General features: G+C 27.7%; 2 protein-coding genes across 3 annotated transcripts; one reads left to right on the forward strand and one right to left on the reverse strand.

The window, feature by feature from the left end:
• Positions 1-3,140: 3,140 nt before the first annotated feature.
• LOC127261900 (caffeoylshikimate esterase) lies at positions 3,141-7,700 on the reverse strand. The gene is made up of 8 exons (XM_051290329.1): positions 7,323-7,700; positions 7,197-7,226; positions 5,800-5,929; positions 5,541-5,687; positions 5,331-5,461; positions 4,613-4,750; positions 4,443-4,541; positions 3,141-3,616 (listed from the first exon to the last, which is right to left on the reverse strand). The coding sequence occupies exons 1-8, from the start codon at positions 7,596-7,598 to the stop codon at positions 3,398-3,400; spliced, it is 1,170 nt and encodes a 389-aa protein (XP_051146286.1). The 5' UTR covers positions 7,599-7,700; the 3' UTR covers positions 3,141-3,397.
• Positions 7,701-10,026: 2,326 nt separating this feature from the next.
• LOC127261619 (pentatricopeptide repeat-containing protein At3g29230-like) lies at positions 10,027-12,221 on the forward strand. Of its 2 annotated transcripts, XM_051289898.1 has the most exons (2): positions 10,027-10,489; positions 10,637-12,221. In XM_051289898.1, exons 1-2 carry the CDS (start codon positions 10,422-10,424, stop codon positions 12,051-12,053), a joined length of 1,485 nt encoding a protein of 494 aa, XP_051145855.1. In that variant the 5' UTR covers positions 10,027-10,421; the 3' UTR covers positions 12,054-12,221. The 2 variants fall into 2 exon arrangements, with proteins under 2 accessions (XP_051145855.1, XP_051145854.1); XM_051289897.1 differs by having other exon boundaries at positions 10,027-12,221.
• Positions 12,222-22,217: the final 9,996 nt, after the last annotated feature.

Here is a 22,217-nt window from a genome sequence, read left to right on the forward strand (position 1 = left end):
GAGTAAAAAAGTTTTTTATTCATACTTTTTTACTAACTATTAATATTATATCAATCTTTTTAAAATCTTGTGCCTAACTCAATTAAGACTATATTTATGGAAGGAAGGAGCAGCAAATTAATGTTAGGATGAATTAATATGAAAGAATAATTAGTTGGTTTTCTGAGCAGATGTAAAAACCATCAACTGTGAGATTAGATGAGTGGTGCTTGTCATATCACCAATCATGCACCAGCTTTTCATATTATACATACATATATATATATATATAATTGTATATAATTGTGTATGTAGTGTGTGTGTCTTTTCAGGAAGATTGAAACATGGCTGAAGCAATCACTACCAGGTTTGTCTTCATCTGTATTTTCAGGAAACTGATTGATTAATTGTACCTACTACACATCTATATCTAATTCTAATTCTCCGTCCGTCATGCAAACGTGTGCTTATTTGATCGGGTATAGGTTTTAATAAAAATGAGTAATAATTATTAATTTTTTTTTATAGTAAAAAACAGTACAAAAGTAGAATAATTTTTTACTTAAAAAGGAAATGATAATATTTTTCGATGACAACCGAAAAAGGAAAGTGAGCATAGATTTGAATGACGAATGGAGTATTACCTCCGTGCAGGTTGCAAGGTTGTCGTTTATTTTTTGTACGTAGTTTTTTAATGTTAGTATTATAATGGATTATAGTGAAAAAGACGAAAATACCCCTATTAGTATTGTGTAATATAAAAGTAGTGGCATTTGTGTAATATAGTGTAAGTTGGAAATGTATTTATTATGTTAGACAAGTAGTACAATTATTAAATTAAGAAATGATAGCCTTATTTTAAGACGGATAAAAATGAAAAATGACAACCTTTCGATGAAAATGAGAGAGCAGGATTGTTTTCTTTCTTTCTTTGAGTTGTTAAGCAAGAAAATTAAAAATTACAGCCACCATTCATTTACTATATACTCACTGCAACATCTGCTACTAACTAACTACTTATAACTAGGATCACAAATTTCACACTTTGGGTGATTTTATTTATGGGAATTTGGTTGAGTTTTAAATAGAAAAATTTTGAATTGAAACAGTTGTTTGATACGATATAAATATGTATTATATAATATTTTGAACATAAAATTATATTTTAGTGTAATATAATAAATAAAAAATAGGTGTTCGATTTGATAGTTTTGAGAAAAAAATATTTGAAATAGTAAAATAAAAAACCAAATTTCACAAATAAACACACTCTTCGTAAACCCAAGTTAATTCTTTTACTATATATATATATATATATCACATTCAATTTTCCTCTCTTTCCATAAATATATCACTTCAGTTTGAGTTTTGACGACTGAGTCAAATCAACATTGTATTGATTTAATCTGATCAACACATATAATCTTAACTATTTAATAAAATATGATATAATTCAATATAACATATAGTTTCATACATCACAATGTATTATTGATTTCAACATAACATAAAATATAAAACTTCAGCACATACTTTTATATGACACAATATTATGTTGTGCTATATAGAATATGTGCATGCCTTGATGATATGTATTTTTTTTTATTTTATATATTATATTAAAAATCAATTTTACATTAAAAATATCACATCAATATTTATTTATTTCACATAATATTCATACAATATTTTGTTGTTAATTAATGCAATTGATATGCACAAACAAACATGCCTAAGAGTAATGGGCCTTCAAATGACAATTGCAAGGCCCACTTCCTACTAATAGCATGTAGTCCCCAATTTGTGCAAGCCCAAGAAAACTTTGGGTTTGATTGAAATTTCGATTTAAATATTAATTTGATATGATATTTTGTTAGAAAAATTAATTTATTTTTATTAAAAATTGTATAAAATTGAATAATGAATTTATGTTTAAAACATAAACCAAACATACCCTTCAATTTTAGTACCCAAAAATTAAATTGCCTTCCTATTTTGTACAAGACTCCACTATTTAAGTTTAGTTTGATTTGCATAAGAATGAATTTTATTTATTATTGCATTTTTTTTTTGTCTAAATGTCGAAATATTATTTTCCTCTACACTACAAAAAAAAAAAAAAAAATATTTGTAATAGAATTCTGTCACTAAAGTTCACGTAGCTAACGTAATTTCATTCTTAATTCCGTCTCTAATGTCATTAGTAACGGAAAAAATAGATTTAGTGACAAAAAAGTTGTTATAAAAATGATTTTTTCTCCGTCTCTAAACGCCAATTCCCTTGGTTTGTTTGGTTAGTATTTTAGTTTGAACTATTCTTTTAATATGGGGTACGAGAAATTTTGTTAATTATAAAATAAATAATATTTTGTGTCGATTGTTGATTATGTGAAAGAATAAAATATACTTCTTCCGTCCACTAGAAATAGCCTATTTGAGTACGGCATGGAGTTTAGGAAAACTGAATATTTTATTGAAAAAGTAACAGATAACTGAGGGTATTTTTAGAAATTTAGTTAGAAATGAAAGTAAATAAAGAGATAATGTAATAAATTAGTGGTATTTATTGTAAATAAGTATTGAATGAAAAATAATAATTAAATGTTGATTTGTTGACATTGTCAAAATTAGTAATGTGATAAATTTAACGGATCGACTAAAAAGGAAAATAAAAATAAATTTGACAGAAGGAGCTAGTCTTACATATTTTGACATTTTTGCCTTTTGATTTTATGTATAAAAAAATTGTATATGTAATAATACTCTTGTAATTTAAGTATAAATTAAAAATATTTTATTATTAATGTAGAATTACTTTTAAACAAGCAAAAGTCGTAAAAACATAGTTTGAATTGAGATGGTGAAAGTATGTCAATACAATATATATATATATATACATAATAAGAAGTGACGAATAGATAATAATAATCTATACAATACATACATTTGATTTTGGCACGGATTTTAGGTGGGTAGTATTAAGTAGAATAATTTAGAAATTAGGTGATGTGATGGAGAGAGAAATATATATTTTATTTTTTTGATTTGGATGATATAAGGGGATAAAGTGATGGGGTAGAGATTAAGTATAATTAATTATTTCCTATTTTGGAAATATTGCAGGATGTTTGGACATATTAAAAAAGAAATGTTGCAGAGTGTTTGACGGAGAGAGTATTAATTATGATTAATTAAATTAATCCTATAATCATCTACTAAACAGAGGAACTATTTTGCAAGTTCTACAAATTTGCATTTCAGGACATATATTTAGCACCACCACAAAAACTCCCCCTATTACTCCATCTATTTTTCAGACAGACCTAAGAAAACGAAGGCCATGAATAAACCTTAACAAGACGACAACAATGGCGACGAACGATGAAGAAGAAGAAGAAGAAGAATACAAACAAAGAAACTAGTCCAAGGATGTCCTGGAATCAAGCCAAGAAACAATGTCAGCAAGAACAGTTAGAATTCTGTCATCAGGTTCTCCCTCAAGAATGCAATGGAATCCTCCTTCGTAAATCTTCAACGTTTTGTCGTTGCTCGAAGCCTTCTCGTATAGAAACCGGCTCACCTGCGGATCCGTCACTCTATCCGCCGCTCCGTGGAGGATAAGCATAGGCGACGCCACCTGCGATTTCAAAATCCACAATTCGCAGCCATTTCTTACTTCGAAATTTAGGGTGTTTTTCTTTAAAGTTTGGATTTTGATTTAAAATTTTGAAATAAATCAGCGTTTGAAGTTATATAAATAGGTGTTTGCTTTAATGATTTTGAGAAAGACAAAAAAAATTAATGAATAGTGCAATATCAAAATACTACATCTGTCCAGCCTAAAGGTATACGATCTATTTTTGGCGCAGAATAGTTAAAATAGTGTAAATTTTACCTTTGTTTTTGGTAAAAAAGTAACGATACAATGATAAAGTATAAGTATTTATATAAAACAATGGGGTTATAATTACGAAAAAAAATGTATACCTTAACGCAAAACAGATGAAATAGAAATATGTACTTCCTCGGTTCAGGAAATTTAGCCCATTTGAGCTTCGTACGCGAATTAAAGAAAAATAAATATTTTATTAAAAAATGTAGAAAAAGTAAAAGAGTTATTGAGGGTATTTTTGAAATTTAATTAAAAATTAAAGAGAATTGAGAGAAAATGTAATAAAGTGAGTAATATTTCTTGTAAATAAATGTTGAATGAAGGGTAATAATTAGATATTTACTTTTCCAAATATAATAATGAGATAAATTTAACGGACCGAAGAAAAAGGAAAGTGAAAATACATTTGGCGGACAGAGGGAGTATATGTTAAAGCGGGAGTGCACTTTTTCCTTTTAAAAAATATCACATCCGATATTATTTTTTTCAAAAACCCAAACATCGAAACTCAATCCAAACGTTAAAGAAACAAATCCTCAATGTTCGAAAAAAACCAAAACACTTCACTAACCTTGTCTACTTGCGATTCGATGTACTTAGTTGCATTCAAGAGCTCCACGGCCGTCCTGAGTCTCGTCTGGTCCGAGTAGCTGATCACATTATACGGAGCCTACAAAAATACGATATCCCTCAACAGTTTCCGAACTTTCTAAAAGTAGACAGAAAAAAATTTCTCCGAACCATTTGCTTCTTCCTCGATTCTCTGAAAGCCAAATCAGCTAAGTCTTTCTGCGGGACGAGCTTTGCTTGTGGCATGAGATTGGATAATAATATAAGCACCTTTTGGAGCGGGACTGGCGGTGACATTTCCTTCGAAATCTACATATCAAAATTGAAAATCGGGGATACGGTTATAAATTCAGTTTACTAATTGTGAAACGGTTAATTATTCGAATGTGTCAACAAAATCATTTTCTTATTTCTCCTAATAGTTCTAACAAGTGACATAACCAATCGTAAAACATCGGAGGGCCAAAGTATCGATTATTTTTCATCCATTAACATTGTCTTTTTTTGATTTGTCTCAGCACAGCCGGTTAAAAAACAAAAAGAAAAAAAATGGGAAGATTTAACTAAATTTCAACAAAATTATAAAATTTAATATATTTTACTACAAAAAAATTAAAATGTTAAAAGTGTAAATTAACAAATGGGCAAAATTTTTATTATTTTTTATACTATAAAATAAAATTTAGGAGAGGAGCAAATTAATAAAAAAAATACGTAATTTTATTATTTTTTACACAAAAAAATACATAAATTTTGGGGACCTGGATCAGCTGCCCGTAGCCCCTATGTAAGTCTGTCCATGGTTCTAATAATAATCCTTTTTTGGCGCACAAACAACGATGGCACGGCGCTTGTTCGATAAAATGGACAAAGATCGAAACATATTTACCTTACACATCGGAGCAACAAGCACTATTCCGTCCCACTCATTCGGCGCCTTTAGAAGTGCTTTGAGAGCGATCGCTCCGCCCATCGATTGCCCGAATATGAAGAACGGAAGCCCTCGGATCTCCGGCCTACCTACATACAAAAGCATAAATGTATCCACACTTGACGTATTTTTTTTTTTTTTTATAAAAAACACTCGAGAAATTCTCACTTTTCATTAGGATAAATTGCTCGATGACATTGTCGACTACGCCGTCAAAAGAAGGAACATAGCCGTGCAATCCTTCTGAGAGGCCAAAGCCCGGATGATCGATGGCGTAGACGCCATAGCCGGAGGAAGCAATATGCTTCGCAATGCCTATAAATACATACGAACTTTGATTTAATACGAAAAAATATATATTTAAACAACAGTTAAAACGATCTGAGGTTAATATTACACAAGAAGATTAAAAAAAAAAAAAAAGAACCTTCGAAGAAAAATGTGCATGTATCGCCGTAACCATGGCAAAAACACAAAGCGCCTTTGATTCGGACGCCGGGCATCGGCAACCAGCTCTTGCAGAAAATTTCTTGCCCATTTGAATTAATTTCGTACCACTGAAAGCCACATAACAACAGAGTGTGTACACTTAGGGTGTGTTCGTCTTGGGCGGATTTCTTCGAATTTCTACTGCTCGTAAAATTTTTTCACTCGAAAACATCAAATCAAATATTTATTTTTTATTTTTTTATATTATACTAAAAATTAATTTTACATTCAAAACATTACGTCAACACCTATTTATATCCCATCATACAACTATTTCAATTAAAAAAATTTACTATTTAAATCTCAACTAAAAAACCAAACTCCCAAACAAACACACCCTTAAGCAAAAACACATAAAAAAACATCATTCTATAAAATACTTTAACGATTGAATGTGTCTCGACAAAACTATAAACACTAAACAATCACGAAAAGTCAATTTTTGCAGGTATAACCGATATGTAACTACGAATTTTATACGAAATAATGCATCTCTTCTCAAAAGAGCCAAAATTCAAATCAACAATTCATCGATTCCCAAAAGTCATTTTTTAGTTCCCGTCTTATAATTCGATTTCGTTCGATTACAAAAAACTACGAGTGTGTTTGTCTTTGTTTTTAAAACAACACGATTCACCAAAAACATTATTCAAAATATACAACATATATACCTAACAATAACAAAAACATACAAAAAAAATAATTTCTATCGTACTTTCACAATTCTCCATACCGCAACAAAAACCGCTACAATTATAAAAGCTAAACAAAAATACTCTATTACTTGTAGTTTACTATTACTATTTTTCTACCAAAAACAAAAAGAATTAGTAAATTATACCATAGTTGATTTCCTGTCAAAATACAACTTTTGAAAAGTATAATAAAATTGATTCATTTCATTTATTTCAAAATTGAATTATCCCTCCCATATTCAATCATTTGTTCCCATAGAATTAATAAACAAATTCTCTATAAATATTATTAAAAAAATAAAAATAAAAAACAAATATACACATACGTCACTATAATATACTCTCTATTAAAAAAAAATAAAATTAATCGTTCAATAAAAAATATTAATTTTTATATTATCAAAACAGTTTGATACAAAAATAATTCATCTAAAAAAGTAAAATAATAAATAAACTATTTAACTAAAAATATTAATTTTTATATTACAAAAAAAATTTGACACAAAAATAATTCATCTAAAAAGTGAAGAGACTGATAAATCCATATTTCCTAACAATAATTACTGCATAAGAAACACTCCTGAAAAAGCACAAAAATGGTGAATTCTTTTAACCCATCGCACAAATCAAAATTACTTACCTCGTCTGTTCTGATCCCGGCCGGAGCCATCTGGCCAACACCAAAATTAAAAATAAAATAAAATTAAATTACTGAATAATTAAATAATTACAAAAACACGACGACGATCTGTGGAACAACAATTACCTTAAAGAGAATATGATCGAGCTGAAGCTGAATATTCGAAAAGGCTGATCTGACCCTTCGACGGGCAGGAGCGTGGTCCAGATTCTGCGACGCGATGGAGTTCAGCTCGTCGCTCAATCCTTCGATTTTAGGTTTTTTCTGGGCGAATATTCTCCTCGAAAATGTGAAAGGAATCGGTTCGCGGCGGAGAAGAAAGGGGCGGAAGAGATTCCGGCGGGCGAGGGGGGACGCCGGCGGCGAATTTGGCCGGAAAGTTGAGGATCGAGAAAGATCCATTGGTTTGGTTGGGATTTTAGTGGAGAAGAAAGACGGTTTTCTTTTTTACAATTATTGGTCAAATTGTATTCTGAAAACGTGATTCGCCACTTTGATTCTACTTTTTTTAAGCACAATAGAGACATTTATATTGGACAGACATACAAAGGACATAAATAATTAAATAAATAAATAAAACTATTTTTGCGTTGAGTTTTTTTTTTTATTATTATTATTTTATTTTAACATACGCATTAATTATATTATAATACTCTCTCAGTCTACAAATTAATATTCTATTTTTTTATTTGGGATTTTATTTTATTTTTTAAACACAAATTTTATATTTTTACCCTTCGTTCATTTATTACTTTTAATCTCTACCACACAATTAAGGACAAATTTATCAATTCATAACAAAAATACAATCACCTAAAAAACCGTGCAAATATACTTTAGGACAATAGAAATTGGACCGAATGAGTAAAATATTGTTATTTTTTAATTTATTATAAATTTTGAAATTTTGAATTAAGACAAAAAAATAAATAAATAAATAAAGTAATATGTATAATAAATTTATATTTATTGAGTGTGATGTACTTTATATAATTACGATGAATAATATTATTTTATCAATTTTAATTACATGTTTATTAAAGTGTCTAATGCGTAGTTAGAGATTATTAGTCTTTCATTTCTAAATAGAATTAAATAATACTATCTTCGTCCCTTAACAATTTATTCATTTTTCTATTTTGGTTCGTTCCATAACAAAGTATCAATTTTTTTTAATAATTGTACTATCTACCTAACATTATATTACACAAATGTCATTACATTTATATCATACAATACTAATAAGGTTAATTTAGTATTTTTACCTTTATTTATACTTTATCCTAATATTTATAAAATTTTGTGCAAAAAATAAATGAATATATAGACATGGGACGGAGAGAGTACAAAGCAATGTTAATATTTGAAAGACTATTTTACCTTTTAGTAATAGCTAACTTGATACTACCTCCGTTCAACAATAATACTATTTTTTTTTTGTACGTAAATTTTTAAATATTAGTATTATATTGGCTTCTAGTTAAAAAAAAGAAGATAAAATAACCCCTATTCTTATAGTGTAATATAAAAATAATAATATTTGTATAAATATATTTTAATATGTTGTACAATTACTAAATTAATAAATAATACCTTTATTTTGGGACGAAGAAAGATAAAAAATAATATCCTTCTTAATGAGACGGAGAAAATATTTATTTTATCATATAATTCCAAATATTTTAGAAAAAAATTTATAATCTTATACAATAATCCATTAAAATAAATATGGTATTATTTCATACATTATAATCTTATCATATAAAATAAATGGACCTTTATATGTTGCATTTATATTAAGTAGTTTTATTAATTTATATTTCATATATTGTTAGTTAATAATTTCATATTATCTTGTTTTATTAATTTATATTTCATATATTTCTATTTTTATTCTCACTTATTATTTAGTTATTTCAACTAAATAATACTTTCTAGTGAGTAGCTAGTATTAAATGAAATAATTTTAAAATAAAGTAATGTAATAAACAATAAATATATATACATATATTTTTATTTGAGTTATTCGATCAGATAAAATATATGATAAATATTAAATATATTTAATTATTTTCTATTTTATAAATATTGGAAGATTTTTGAAATGGACAGAAAAAAAGTTATTGCTAGATGAACGGAAGGAAAATAGTAATATTTTTTATTTATTATAATCTACAATCACATTTAATTATTAATTTATTATTAATTTTATTATACTTTAACAATATATCAATTTTTCTATTTTGGTTTATCATGACAAAGTATCCATTTGCTTTTTAGTAATTGTATTTTTTACTAACATTAAAATACTTTTACAAATTGCAATATATTACAATAAGTGTCATTATTTTTATATCACATAATACTAATAAGGTCATTTTAGTTTTTTTTCTACTTTTTTAATGCCATATCCCAATATAATACTTATATTTGTAAAACTCCGTGAAAAAAATAAACAGATATATAGATAAGGGACGAAAGGAGTATTTATTAATGGTTTGTTTCTTTAGATCAATTCTCCCAAATTTTCTTATTTGAAATTTGCATTTTTTAAAAAAGAAATTAATTTTTTTTCTCTTATCAAATATTATTTTAATATCAAAATCAAACTAAAATTTTTCAGGCAAAATAAACACACCCAAAAATATAATTACATTAGCTATTTTTTATTTAAAACTTTTTTTTATATTCAAAATAATACTGAGTATCCGCACATGGCCTTATATCTATAGTTTATGAAACCATGTGAATATTATTTTTTTTGATCCGATTATTTTTTATTTTATTTTTATGACAATGGTCGTCACAACCGACCGTGAGTACGCGGATTTGGACTTACGTAGTGGAAGTATCACTCAGGTGTCCGACTCCCTGGAGTAGGTAAGGAAATAAGTTGGTGTTCTCAAGAAATTGGGGGGAGGGGAATGAGAAATAGTTTGATTCTGTTTAGGGTTTATGAGATAAATTTAAATTCAGTGAAGATTTGGGCGAATTTATCCATCCCTTGTCCGAATTGAGGATAAGATTCGAGATTAATCCAATTTCTTCGTCAAAATAGCGAAGTTAGGTTTAGATTTGTTGGGTGAAGTTCCTCTTGTTCTTGAACGAAACCTAATTTCATTCATTCGATCATGTAAGTCTCCGAAACATCTCCGACAGATCCAATCGCAGATCATAACGAACGCTGTGGATCACCAAACGCATATCGTAAGCTCGCATTTCTTGATGAGGTGTTCAGAGCTGAAGGAAATCGATTATGCCCGACAAGTGTTCGACCAAATGCCTGACCGAAGGTATGCGTCTCTGTGGAATGTAATGTCGAAAGGATACCTTACGAATGAGAGATATGTCGAAGTGATGATTTTATTGCGTGATATGATGAAGGAGAATGTGAAGCCTAATTGCTATACACTGCCTGTGATTTTAAAATCGTGTTGCAGAATTTTGGGGTTGAGGGAAGGGGAAGAAGTTCATTGTCTTGCTGTTAAAAATGGTTTCAAGGCGAATACGTACGTCGCGACGAGTTTGATCGAGCTTTATTCGGGCGCGGGATGTGTCGAATGTGCGTATAAAGTGTTCCTCGAAATGGTTGTTAGGAATGTGGTTTCTTGGACTGCAATGGTGAATGGATTTGTCGGAAATGACGATTTGGTTAGGGCGAGGGAGCTTTTTGATTTAGCACCGGAGCGCGACGTTGTTTTGTGGAATAGAATGGTTACGGCGTATGCGGCGCGCGGAGATATGATCGAGGCGAGGAATCTTTTTGATGCGATGCCGGGGAAGGATTTGATGGCGTGGAACACGTTGTTGAATGGTTACGCCGGGAATGGGGATGTCGAGGGGTGTAAGAATTTGTTCGAGTCGATGAGGGAGAGGAATGTGTTTTCTTGGAATGCCGTGATCGGAGGATTTGCTCGTAAGGGATGTTTTGTCGAAGTTCTTGACATGTTCGAGAGAATGTTGAAAGAGGCGAGCGTCGAGCCTAACGACGCGACGGTCGTAACCGTTTTGACGTCGTGCGCGAGGCTTGGCGCTCTCGAGTTTGGCGAACGGGTGCACGATTACGCCGACGGGAAAGGGCTCGGGAAAAACATTTACGTTTGCAACGGTTTGGTCGACATGTACGCAAAATGTGGCGCGATGGATCGCGCAGTCGACGTTTTCGAGAAAATGGCGAAGAGGGATTTGATATCGTGGAATACGGCGATCAATGCCTTGGCGGTGCACGGCGACGGCGGGAATGCGCTGAGGCTTTTCGACGAGATGAAAATTGTCGGGGAAAGACCCGACGGCGTCACATTTATCGGGATTCTTTGTGCGTGTTCGCATATGGGTTTGGTTAAAGACGGGTTGGATCATTTTCGATCGATGACAAGCGATTATTCGATCGAGCCACGGATCGAGCATTATGGGTGCGTCGTCGATCTCTTGGCTCGAAACGGGCTTTTGCGCGAGGCGTTCGATTTCGTTCGTAATTTGCCGTTCGAAGCAGACGGTGTTATATGGACGGCATTGCTCGCAGCGTCGCGGGTACACAAGAAAATCGAATTCGCCGAGGTGGCACTCGAGAAGCTCGTCGAGCTCGACCCAAGGAACCCGGCGAATTACGTAATGCTGTCTAACGTATACGGCGAAGCCCGGAATTGGGGAAAGTTGGCGCGGCTAAAAGTTGCGGTTAGGGACACGGGATCGAAGAAGGTTCCGGGATGGAGCTCGATCGAAACCGTCGATGGCGTCGCCATGTTCTATTCGTTCGACGAACGAAACCCGCAAACCGACGAAATTTTCGGGTTATTGAGAGGATTAACAACGTTGTTAGGGTTGCCAATGTATGAATTTGATCTTGTAGAGGCTTAGATGAGAACGTAAATTTTGTTCATCAAGAACACATTTGGGCCGGATTTTACCGTTATGTGTTTGAGCCGGCCCATTAAGGAAATGGTAGGCGTGGTGAGGCCCAATTGTGGCCCATTAAGGATTTTCTGGGTGTAATATACTTTGTCCACAATAAATATCTGCATTTTAGCGCAATATTGACAAGATATCATAGAATATTAGACAATACACAATACGAATATACGATGATGTACAATATATAATTTATATTAATATTATAATTCAAATGTCTATACATAAATTAACAACATATATTATCATTAATTTCAACACATAATATATGTTCATACAACAAATTTATAAATATGAATAAATAACATATATTTTCGAATAGCATATACTCAGTTCTATTTACAAACATTTGTTGTTATTAATTAGTCATTCTGTCTCATATTGGATGTCCTAGTTACAGTCGATATGAGAATTTAAAATAAATATAATTACTAGATAATTAAAAGTATATTAGTGAAAATAATTAATTTATAAAATAAATACACTATTCATTCAATTTATTTCCCAAAAGCATCAAATTAAATACCTATTTTTCATTTTTTATATTATACTAAAAATTAATTTTACATTCAAAACATCACACCAACACTTGTTTATATCACATCATACAACTATTCAAATTCAAAATTTTTACTATTCAAATCTCAACTCAAAATCCAAACCCCAAACAAACACACCCTTAAGATTAAATTAACTAATTAATTTAATTAAAATTAAAAAATAATTAAATTAGAAAATTTAAAATAAGTGTGATCATTTTTAAAAAAAAAAAGTGACATAAAATATGAAACATATGGAAACCACAACGTGAACATGGTAAATGAGATGGAAGAAATAGTTTCTATGTGCGGCTTAAAAAATCAGCATAATTTTCTTCGACAATAAGTAGTCAATCTATGTTTAAATATATATATATATAATTATTATTTATTAACATATATACTAATAAGCCCTCACAAATTAGGGATTGTAATTTTTCTTACGATAAACAATTTGTTTACAATTTTAATATATTTACTTTAATACTTATATATATTATTAATTTACTATAATATTACATGTGTATATATATATAAATATATATTTATGAAACCCTACAAATTAGGGGTCATCTGCACGTGCTAACAGTTGGCTCTGATATATATATATATATATATACTATCTTTTGAAATTTTAATGAAGAAATTTTGAAAATTTTTGAATTTATATATAAAAAATGTATTTAATATAATTTTTCTGTTCGGACTTTTTAAGTCATTATATTCGAATACGAAGACTAAAAAAATAATATTTTAATATAAAAGTAAGTTAAATAAAAAATAGGTATTATACAACATTTATTAATAAAATTATAAATTAAGGAGAAAAATAATCATAAATTAATTATTATTTATTAAAATATAGCTAATAAAATTATAAATAAATAAAATTATATATTATAAATAAATTATCTATAGCTAAAAAAAATTAACATAATTATCTCGAATGAAAAAGATAATTTTTTTAAAATGAAATATATATTTAATGTACTTCTAGAAAGAGAATATTACAATATGAATACTACTAAATTTTTAAAAATACCATTCCATCCATTTTACAAAAAAAAAAATGTTTACTTTTTTTTATTTCGTATCGTTTCACATAATTTATTTATTTATTTTTTTTAAAAAAATTAATTATATATTTTTATTATATTTTAAATTTTATAATTTATAATTTATAATTATTAATTAAATTATTTAGTTAATTTAATTTTAATATATAATTATTTTTATTAATAAAATTTTTAATTATATTTTATTTAAATTCTTATATCTATAAGAAATATTCTTTATAATATAAGGTTAGCTTTTGGTTTATGGGGTCAATGACAATGATGGTTCTGATGAGAAAAAAAGTGTTTCTGAATTGGAAGAAATGTGAACCGAAATAGCTGCAAATTGGCATATCATTCATTTATATACATAAAAATAAAATAAAATAAAATAACAATGGCATATTAATTTGTCACGTGAAATGAAAGTTGTAATAATATCGTTCCCAAATTGTGTAATCATTGAAAATTGGCCTTTTGACTACTCACATCACATGATATATGAAATATTCATTCCCATTGACACTATTGTAGATTTCCCTTTTTCATTTTGTATGTATTTCTTTTCAAGATAATTAAATGTGTAGTAATTTTGGTGGAAAAAGAAAGTATTTAGGGGAACGTCCAAAGAGTTTTTTTTTTTTTTTTTTTTTTTTTTTTTTTTTTTTATCATCGTGTAGACAAAAATAAAATCGGCTTCTTTTGAAAAATGATTGTGACAAAAGACAGATAGAAGAAGCACATATATCGAGGATATGACGATGCGTACGTTCCACCCGACAATTTAGTTTGGATGTGTATAGGCAAGACTGCTGAATAGATATACCCTAAGCTGAAAGAAGGTTGAGAAACACAGAATCGTTATATTTTATGGCATAATCAGTACGTAAGGTTTGAATAATATAAGAAAACTGCGTATGTATCATTTTAGAAAAGATAATATAAACCGATCGGAATTTCAAAGTGTTGTTTCATAAAGCAAATCTAGTATAATGACTTATACTTATTCATAGATCAAATCGGTATAGGCTCCTAGATATCTAAATGTGCCAAAGAGAAATATTTAAACAACTCAATACACATATGACTTAAAACACTTCATTGATGAGATATCAGAGTTCGTTTGTAAACACATGTCCTAACCTGAGATGTTATTGATAACCAGAATGAAAGAAAAAAACTATAGTCGAAAGAGACAAATGAGGGGAAATTTTTAGGTGACTAAGCTCAAATAATTGATATATTTTCCACCCCATCCCAAGAAGCTAACCTATGTACGTATCCTGAACTTTCACACTTGAAGACGAAAAGATAACAGTAAATTCTTGCTTAACCACCTGACCAACCGAAACAAAATTTCATACTAATTAAATAATGTAATAAATGTCAATAAGAGATAAGAATGATGTTGTATCACCGATATGATTTGTGTGCATATGTGACCCCCTGACAATGTAGATGAAAGGTAAAACCATAGTAGGAATTAAGAAACATAGAAGGACGGAATTTCAAATCGTATGATTACAATAGGCAGAATCAAAATATAAACTGATAGAATTAAGCTATACAACAGAAGAAGCCTATGCTCTATAATAAATTTTTAAAATAAGAATAGATTAGCTCAGTCCTAAGTTGAGTTTAACAAATGTAAGTTTTCAAATAACACAGTACGTACTGTATTATTTAAAACATATGGTGTTTATTTATTTATTTTTATATGCTGACTAGAACCAGCCCCTATAACTAATATTTTCTCCGTCTCAGCTATAGTGTCCATTTTATTGTAGACACGAGAATTTAGGAAGAGTATAATTAGTAAATAATTAAAAATGTATTAGCGAAAAATAATTATAAATTAATATGAAGATAACTAATTAGTTTTATTAAATTAAAAATATATATAATTGAAAAAATTTTAAAATGAGATTAAATTATATAATTTTTTTTTAATAACGAAAGTGACAAAATAAGTAGAACATACATAAAAATGAAAAAAAAAATAAAAATGAACACGATAAGTAGAACAGACATAGTATATATAAATTGTATCTAATAGAAAATTTTGAATACATATATTATATATGTAAGTAAGAGAAAAAAAAATGATAACATGGACCACGGATGAAACTCATTTATATGTTGGAATATCGTATCATATTAAATAATCATTTTTACTTAAAAGAAAGATAAGTTTTGTTTAAACATACTTTTGAAAATTTTGAAGCTATTTATCAACAATATATATTTTTAAAAAACAATAAATCAAATACTGATTTCATCTTACAAAACTATCATATCAAATATTCAACTTTTTATTATTTACAATAATTCTCTAAAATCCCCGTCTAAATAAAGTAATAAACATCGAAAGCATCAAAATAAACTCTAAGACAAATAAGCCCGCCATTGTTTAACATTCGAGCTCTCATAAAACGACCCCTTAGTTCGACATGTCATGTGTAATAGTGTCGTTTGACTATATATGTCATAAAATAGAAAAAGCAAATGACTAAGAAACATCATCCAAATCTTCAAAACTATGTCCTACAAGAATCTTAGAAAGAAGCCAACCCTTTGTGAATGTTATTACATGGTAATGATGAACGTTATATATAGATCATTTCAAGAAATTATCAATTTTGTAACGAAGTTTTTTCGTTTCTAAATTTATTTTTTTCGTTACTAATGATATTAGAGACGAAATTAGAGATGAAATTACATTAGCCACGTGAACTTTAGTAATAAAATTCCGTTACAAATATACTATTTTTTTTAGTGGATATATATATATATATATATAGATAAGTCCATCTTCCCCACAAGTCTTCAATGGAGGTTTTCATTTTATCCCATCATTTGAAAATTTGGAGTTGCTTTATGAATACTACTATTATATTACCCTATCAAATTAAAGGTCACACAATACCCTAATGGAAACCCTCATTTTAATATTGTGTTTTATTTAATTTATTAATTTATTACTTTTATATATGGCACACACTCATAAGTATAAATATTGTAATGAAAATATTGGATTTTGATGAGTCACATTTATCAATAATTGCTTTAGCATCTTTGAATGTTGAAATAATGTGGTTAGAAAGGAAACCCATGATCGTAATCATTAGTTTGATCATGCAAAGTTATATTTTTCATATATTATATTACAACATTCTAACTTTTAAATTAGATATATAATGTGTGATATATATATATATATATTTATTGAAATAAAGTAATGTATTTTAAAAGAATAAAATCAAACTCCAAAATAACACACTCAAAAATTGTTTATTTATATAGTTTGTTCTTTTGGTATATTTATTTTGTTTTATTTGAATAGTAAATTTGATCTGATAAAAAATAATGTACGTTTGTTTATATTCTAACGATACGATTCTTAATCAATATATATTATTATATTCTATCATAAAAAGTTAAAGATCAACATATTATATTATTTTTTATACTATCAATATAATTTTTTATACTTCACATAAAAAATATATCAAACTATAACACTAAGCAAACACACCCTATATTTTTACATGAAATAATAAAAATTAAAATTGAAAATTTTGAAAATAGTTGCTACTCAAACCACTCTATTTGTTTAATTATTAATTTTTACAATATTACATTTTTGTTTATAAATACAATTTCCTCCGTTTAAAGGTCACATTTATCTTTGGCGTAATTGTATTTAATATTAAAATATTCTTATATTTTTATATTTTTTGTACAAATGTCTTTCCATTAGTATTATAAGACATTAATTGAAATATTTTTGCAATTTTTTCTTAATTTATACTATATTTTAATATAATAATTAATATTTAAAGATCAACATGTAAAAAGTAAATGAAACCTAAGAGTCAAACATAAATAATACTATATTATATTAATAATATATTTTCATTTTAAAAAAAACCAATTCACACAAGAAAAAACAACCCAATAATTATTGGATTGCAAATTTACTCCCAAATAGTGCATCAATTGGACTAAATAAAAAACCCCATTTGATGAAAAGAACTTGCACCAAATTTAAAGGTAGAAAGACCTCTCCTTGGAGTTCACACAAAAAGAAAGAAAGAAATTGGAATGAGTATGAAAATCAACTTGATTGTGACATTTTGGGCATGTTTGGCTTGTACTTAATTTAATTTTTTTATAATTTAATTTAAATAATAATAATCCAATTTACTACTTATTAAAAGATTTAAGCAAAATTATCCATAACTCGCCTATAATTTAAAAATTATATATATTATTATTTAGAAATTGTAGGAAACTCTTTCATATTTTAGAATATATTGTAAGAAATTCATTTTTAAAGAGTTTATATGCAATAGTTTTGAAAATACAAAGAAGTCTCGTACAATTTTTAAGAAATTCTTTTTAATATTTATTAAAATATGAAAGAGTTTTATACAATTTCAAATCTGAGGAGGAAATGATGCCAATTTTCGAAATCATAATTGAGTTATAAACAATTTTATCTTACAATTATTATATTTCCATACAGAATTATGAATATTGCATATGCTAAGAAAAAAACCCTAAATAAGAACAATCTTTAATTATTAATTTCTTCTAATGTATGGTTTTTTTGTAGTATTTTTCTTTCATTCTTTCTTGGATTTAAAATGGTTTTAATAAACTAATTAAAAATGTGATGTTTTAAATGAAAATTATATTTTGAATGTAACATTTTAAATAAATAGCATGTGATGTTAATATAAGCTGTAGTGAGGAAATTATTTTATTAAATAATACTATGAAATAATATAAATAAATAAATAAATAAGAGAAAAACACATCTATATGCTTATTTATTTATTTTTATGTCATGAGCTTGTAAAGCTCCATGCACAACACCATATTAATGTTTTAATGTATACTCCATATTTTTGTGCTTTATTCCTTATCAAGTCATCTGTCACACATGGTTCGCCTAGTGTATTTTTCTTGTCGGGTCTGATTTGCAGGGTATTAGGTTCGACCGGGAGTTTACCCAGTGCGTACTATCGAGTAGTGGCTGCGAATTTCCACGTCATCTAAAAAAAAAATAATAACTAAATAATTTAAATATACTACTACATGACAGTATGATTAATAATAAATGTGTGTAGGCCAATTTTAATTGGTGGGATTCTATTTGACAAAATAAATCTAACACAATTGTGCATTCATATTTTTTTTTAAAATAATAAAAAAATTTGTAATTAAATAGTAGTGCTATATAATTAATCAACCTTACTATGAAACGATCAATCTTGTCTAAGATATATTGAAATAATTTGTTATGGCATTGTATACTTCAGGTTATAATGTTCAATATTTGTATTATTGTAATTGTAGTTTAATTATAATACAAATTAAAATACTCCCTCCGTCCCATAACAAGTATCCATTTTTTTTTCGTAACTGTACTATCTACCTAACATTATAAATACCCTTATAACTTACAATATATTACACAAATGTCATTACTTTTATATCACACATACTAATAAGGGTATTTTAGTTATTTCTACTTTATTCCTACTACATCCCAATATAATACTAATATTTCTAAAACCACGTGCAAAAAATAAATGAATATCTAGTTATAGGACGGAGGGAGTATTAAATAATAGTTCGAAGTAAAAAAGCTTTAAAGTATGTGAATATGATCATTTACTTTAGTCTCATCAAGCATATTTGCTTATGAAATAAACCAATTTTTTTTTTCCAAATCTACGTCGATGAAATGTCCCGTTCAACGAATGCATATTTCTTCCAAAGGTGTTGACAATCATGTCTTAGAGTGAAAGTTTCAAAAAATTCGACGAATTCTAACAAATTATCTTTATTTTTTAATCTTTGACGAAGTCTTATTCTTTTTAATAACTATCATCCACACTCAAACAAATAACGAGTTAATTATAATGCAAGAGAATGGGTAAAAAAATACTTACATATATACATATAGTTCAATAGGATTAAGAACAACAATAATTAACTAAACTGGTATGAAAATCTTACATTATTACAAGTACAATAAAAGCTATGTTCTATTTACTTTTTTTAAAAAATAAAAAATAAAATGTTTTATTATGTAATATTTACGTTTCTTTATAAAAATATATTATTTTATTTCATAAAATATCATATTCAATTACTATTTGAATTTTAAAATTCAAATTCAAAACATAAAATCAAATGCACATATATAACAAAATAATGTTCTCTATATCTAAAAATTAAAGTTTGAAGAAATACGCATAATATATTTATTTATCTACATACGAAAGTCAATAAACAATTACATAAATTGATATTTAAACCGAGATTCAAAATTAAAATATAAAATCAAATACAAACCAAGACGCCGTAACTTTACAAGTTAGTATAGTTATTACTAAAATATATGTTATTAATCTAAACATAAACTAAATATTAGTACATAGAGTTTTGAATTTGAATTTGAACGTTAAGTTTATTTTAAAAAATAAATAATGTTATATATATATATAATTGGAAAACAAGGCTAATATCAAACAAACAAAAGGATGAAGATAAATGAATTAAAATTGGAAAAACATAAATAATAGCATAAAAAATACTTTATCCTAAATTAATATAATGATTAAGAAAAAGATCCGTGTGTGTGTGTGAAAATGTAGGTTTGAATTATTGAAAATTTGATGAAATATAATTATTATTGTCAACATAAATTGGGAATGTAATGTAGATAAATTGATATGGTGGGAAATTCCTTGTTTGTTTAAATAAAGAAAGAAGAAATAAACTAAAAGTGGAGTGTCACACTTTAATTCTTGTATTAATTTATTTTTTTATTTTATTTTATCTTTTGCCCGCTTAACTAGAAGGGTGTGTATGATTTATACCGTTGTTGATTTATTCAAATGCAAGTAAGCGATTAAGTAGGTACATGCATATATTTTTTAATTATAACGTGGGAATCAACAGTCGCTATCCGAAAGTGCGCATTGGATTATCCATGATTGAACCTAATACTCTGCAAACTAGACTCGACAAGGCAAGTCACACTTGGCGATATTGAATGTCGTGATGGTAATTTGGTTATTTGTGTATGAATAATAGATCTATCAAATGACGGAGTATTATTCGATACACTACTTTATTTTCAACTTTCGATTGTCAAAATAAGTTTATCACTAGCGAGTGAGTAATTTTTCCAAAAACAATTGATGATGCTACTCGATAACTTGTGATAAAATTGCTAATTTATTTTATAAATCAACATATGGATCGTTCAGTTGTTTATAGACATGTGCATTTGATTGCTTATACACATTTATATATATAATCAAACTTGTATACATTGAACGTAATTCTTATTCTAATTTGATTTAAGAAAATTGAAAATTCATTAATAATATTTGTTGTGTTTGGCCATGAAAGATCGAAGTATTTGAAGTTGCCAAAGCAACCTCTCTTATATGAGATTTTTTTCTTGATAATGTAACTGTTTATGTATATTTTAATTCATGTGATTATTTTTCAGCCCAAAAGAAGTTGGTAATTGACATAATGAAATATACATTTGCGATAATATGTATGAAATAATTATATGGATTTAACTTATGTGAATAGTGAATCAGTCCAAAGAGTGGTTTACTATTTGACATTACTTATTATCCGTACATAATTATTGCAACAAGATGACTGCTAGCAATCAATGTTATTGATCCAAAGATTGATCATTGATATTGGACTTATTGTCTTGGAATGAGAATACATTATTCTTGAATTCCATTATGCTTTATAAATATTTATATGTATTTTTCAATCCTAACATGGTATAGGAACACATATAAGCTTGAAAAAAATCAATGTTGATTTAGTTGGGTTGCATGAATGTTGACTTGACATTAAGGGTAGACCCATCCACTCATACGGCGAAAAACACTGCAGATGAAAAACAGTTGTTTGAGAAGTTGAATAGGTTCAACGCCTAAGTATGATGATTATTAATAAAAACACTTCATATATTTTTTAGAGTATGATATCTGATAATATCACTACTACTAAGGGGTTCCTTGAAGAAATTAAAAAATATTTTACCAAAAAAAATAAGGCGGAAATGAGTATTCTTTTTAAGAGTCTCATTACCATAAAATATAACGACAAACATAACATAATAGAGTACTAAATTGAGAGCATTTAAGATAGACTTTTTGGAGGACATGTTTGTCATATTGGTCTTACTTTTGAAATTAATTCAATTTCAGTTCATAGACACATCTGGGGGGATGGATTTTAGCGTAACAACTCACATCAGTGTGTCTATGAAAGATTATTTCTATTGTTGAAAATCAATTGAAGGTGAAAGATACATCTATATGGGTGACGACAAGAAGGTTAAATTTGAAGTCATTGACAATTTTAGATTATTATTGAGTAATGATTACTATTTGAATTTGGATGAGACATTTTTTATGGTACCATCTTTAGTCGAAATTTAATTTCAATCTTTATTTTGAACA

This window comes from Andrographis paniculata, unplaced genomic scaffold, assembly GCF_009805555.1.
Source record: "Andrographis paniculata isolate CXL003 unplaced genomic scaffold, ASM980555v1 Contig64END, whole genome shotgun sequence".
Classification (NCBI taxonomy): domain Eukaryota; kingdom Viridiplantae; phylum Streptophyta; class Magnoliopsida; order Lamiales; family Acanthaceae; genus Andrographis; species Andrographis paniculata.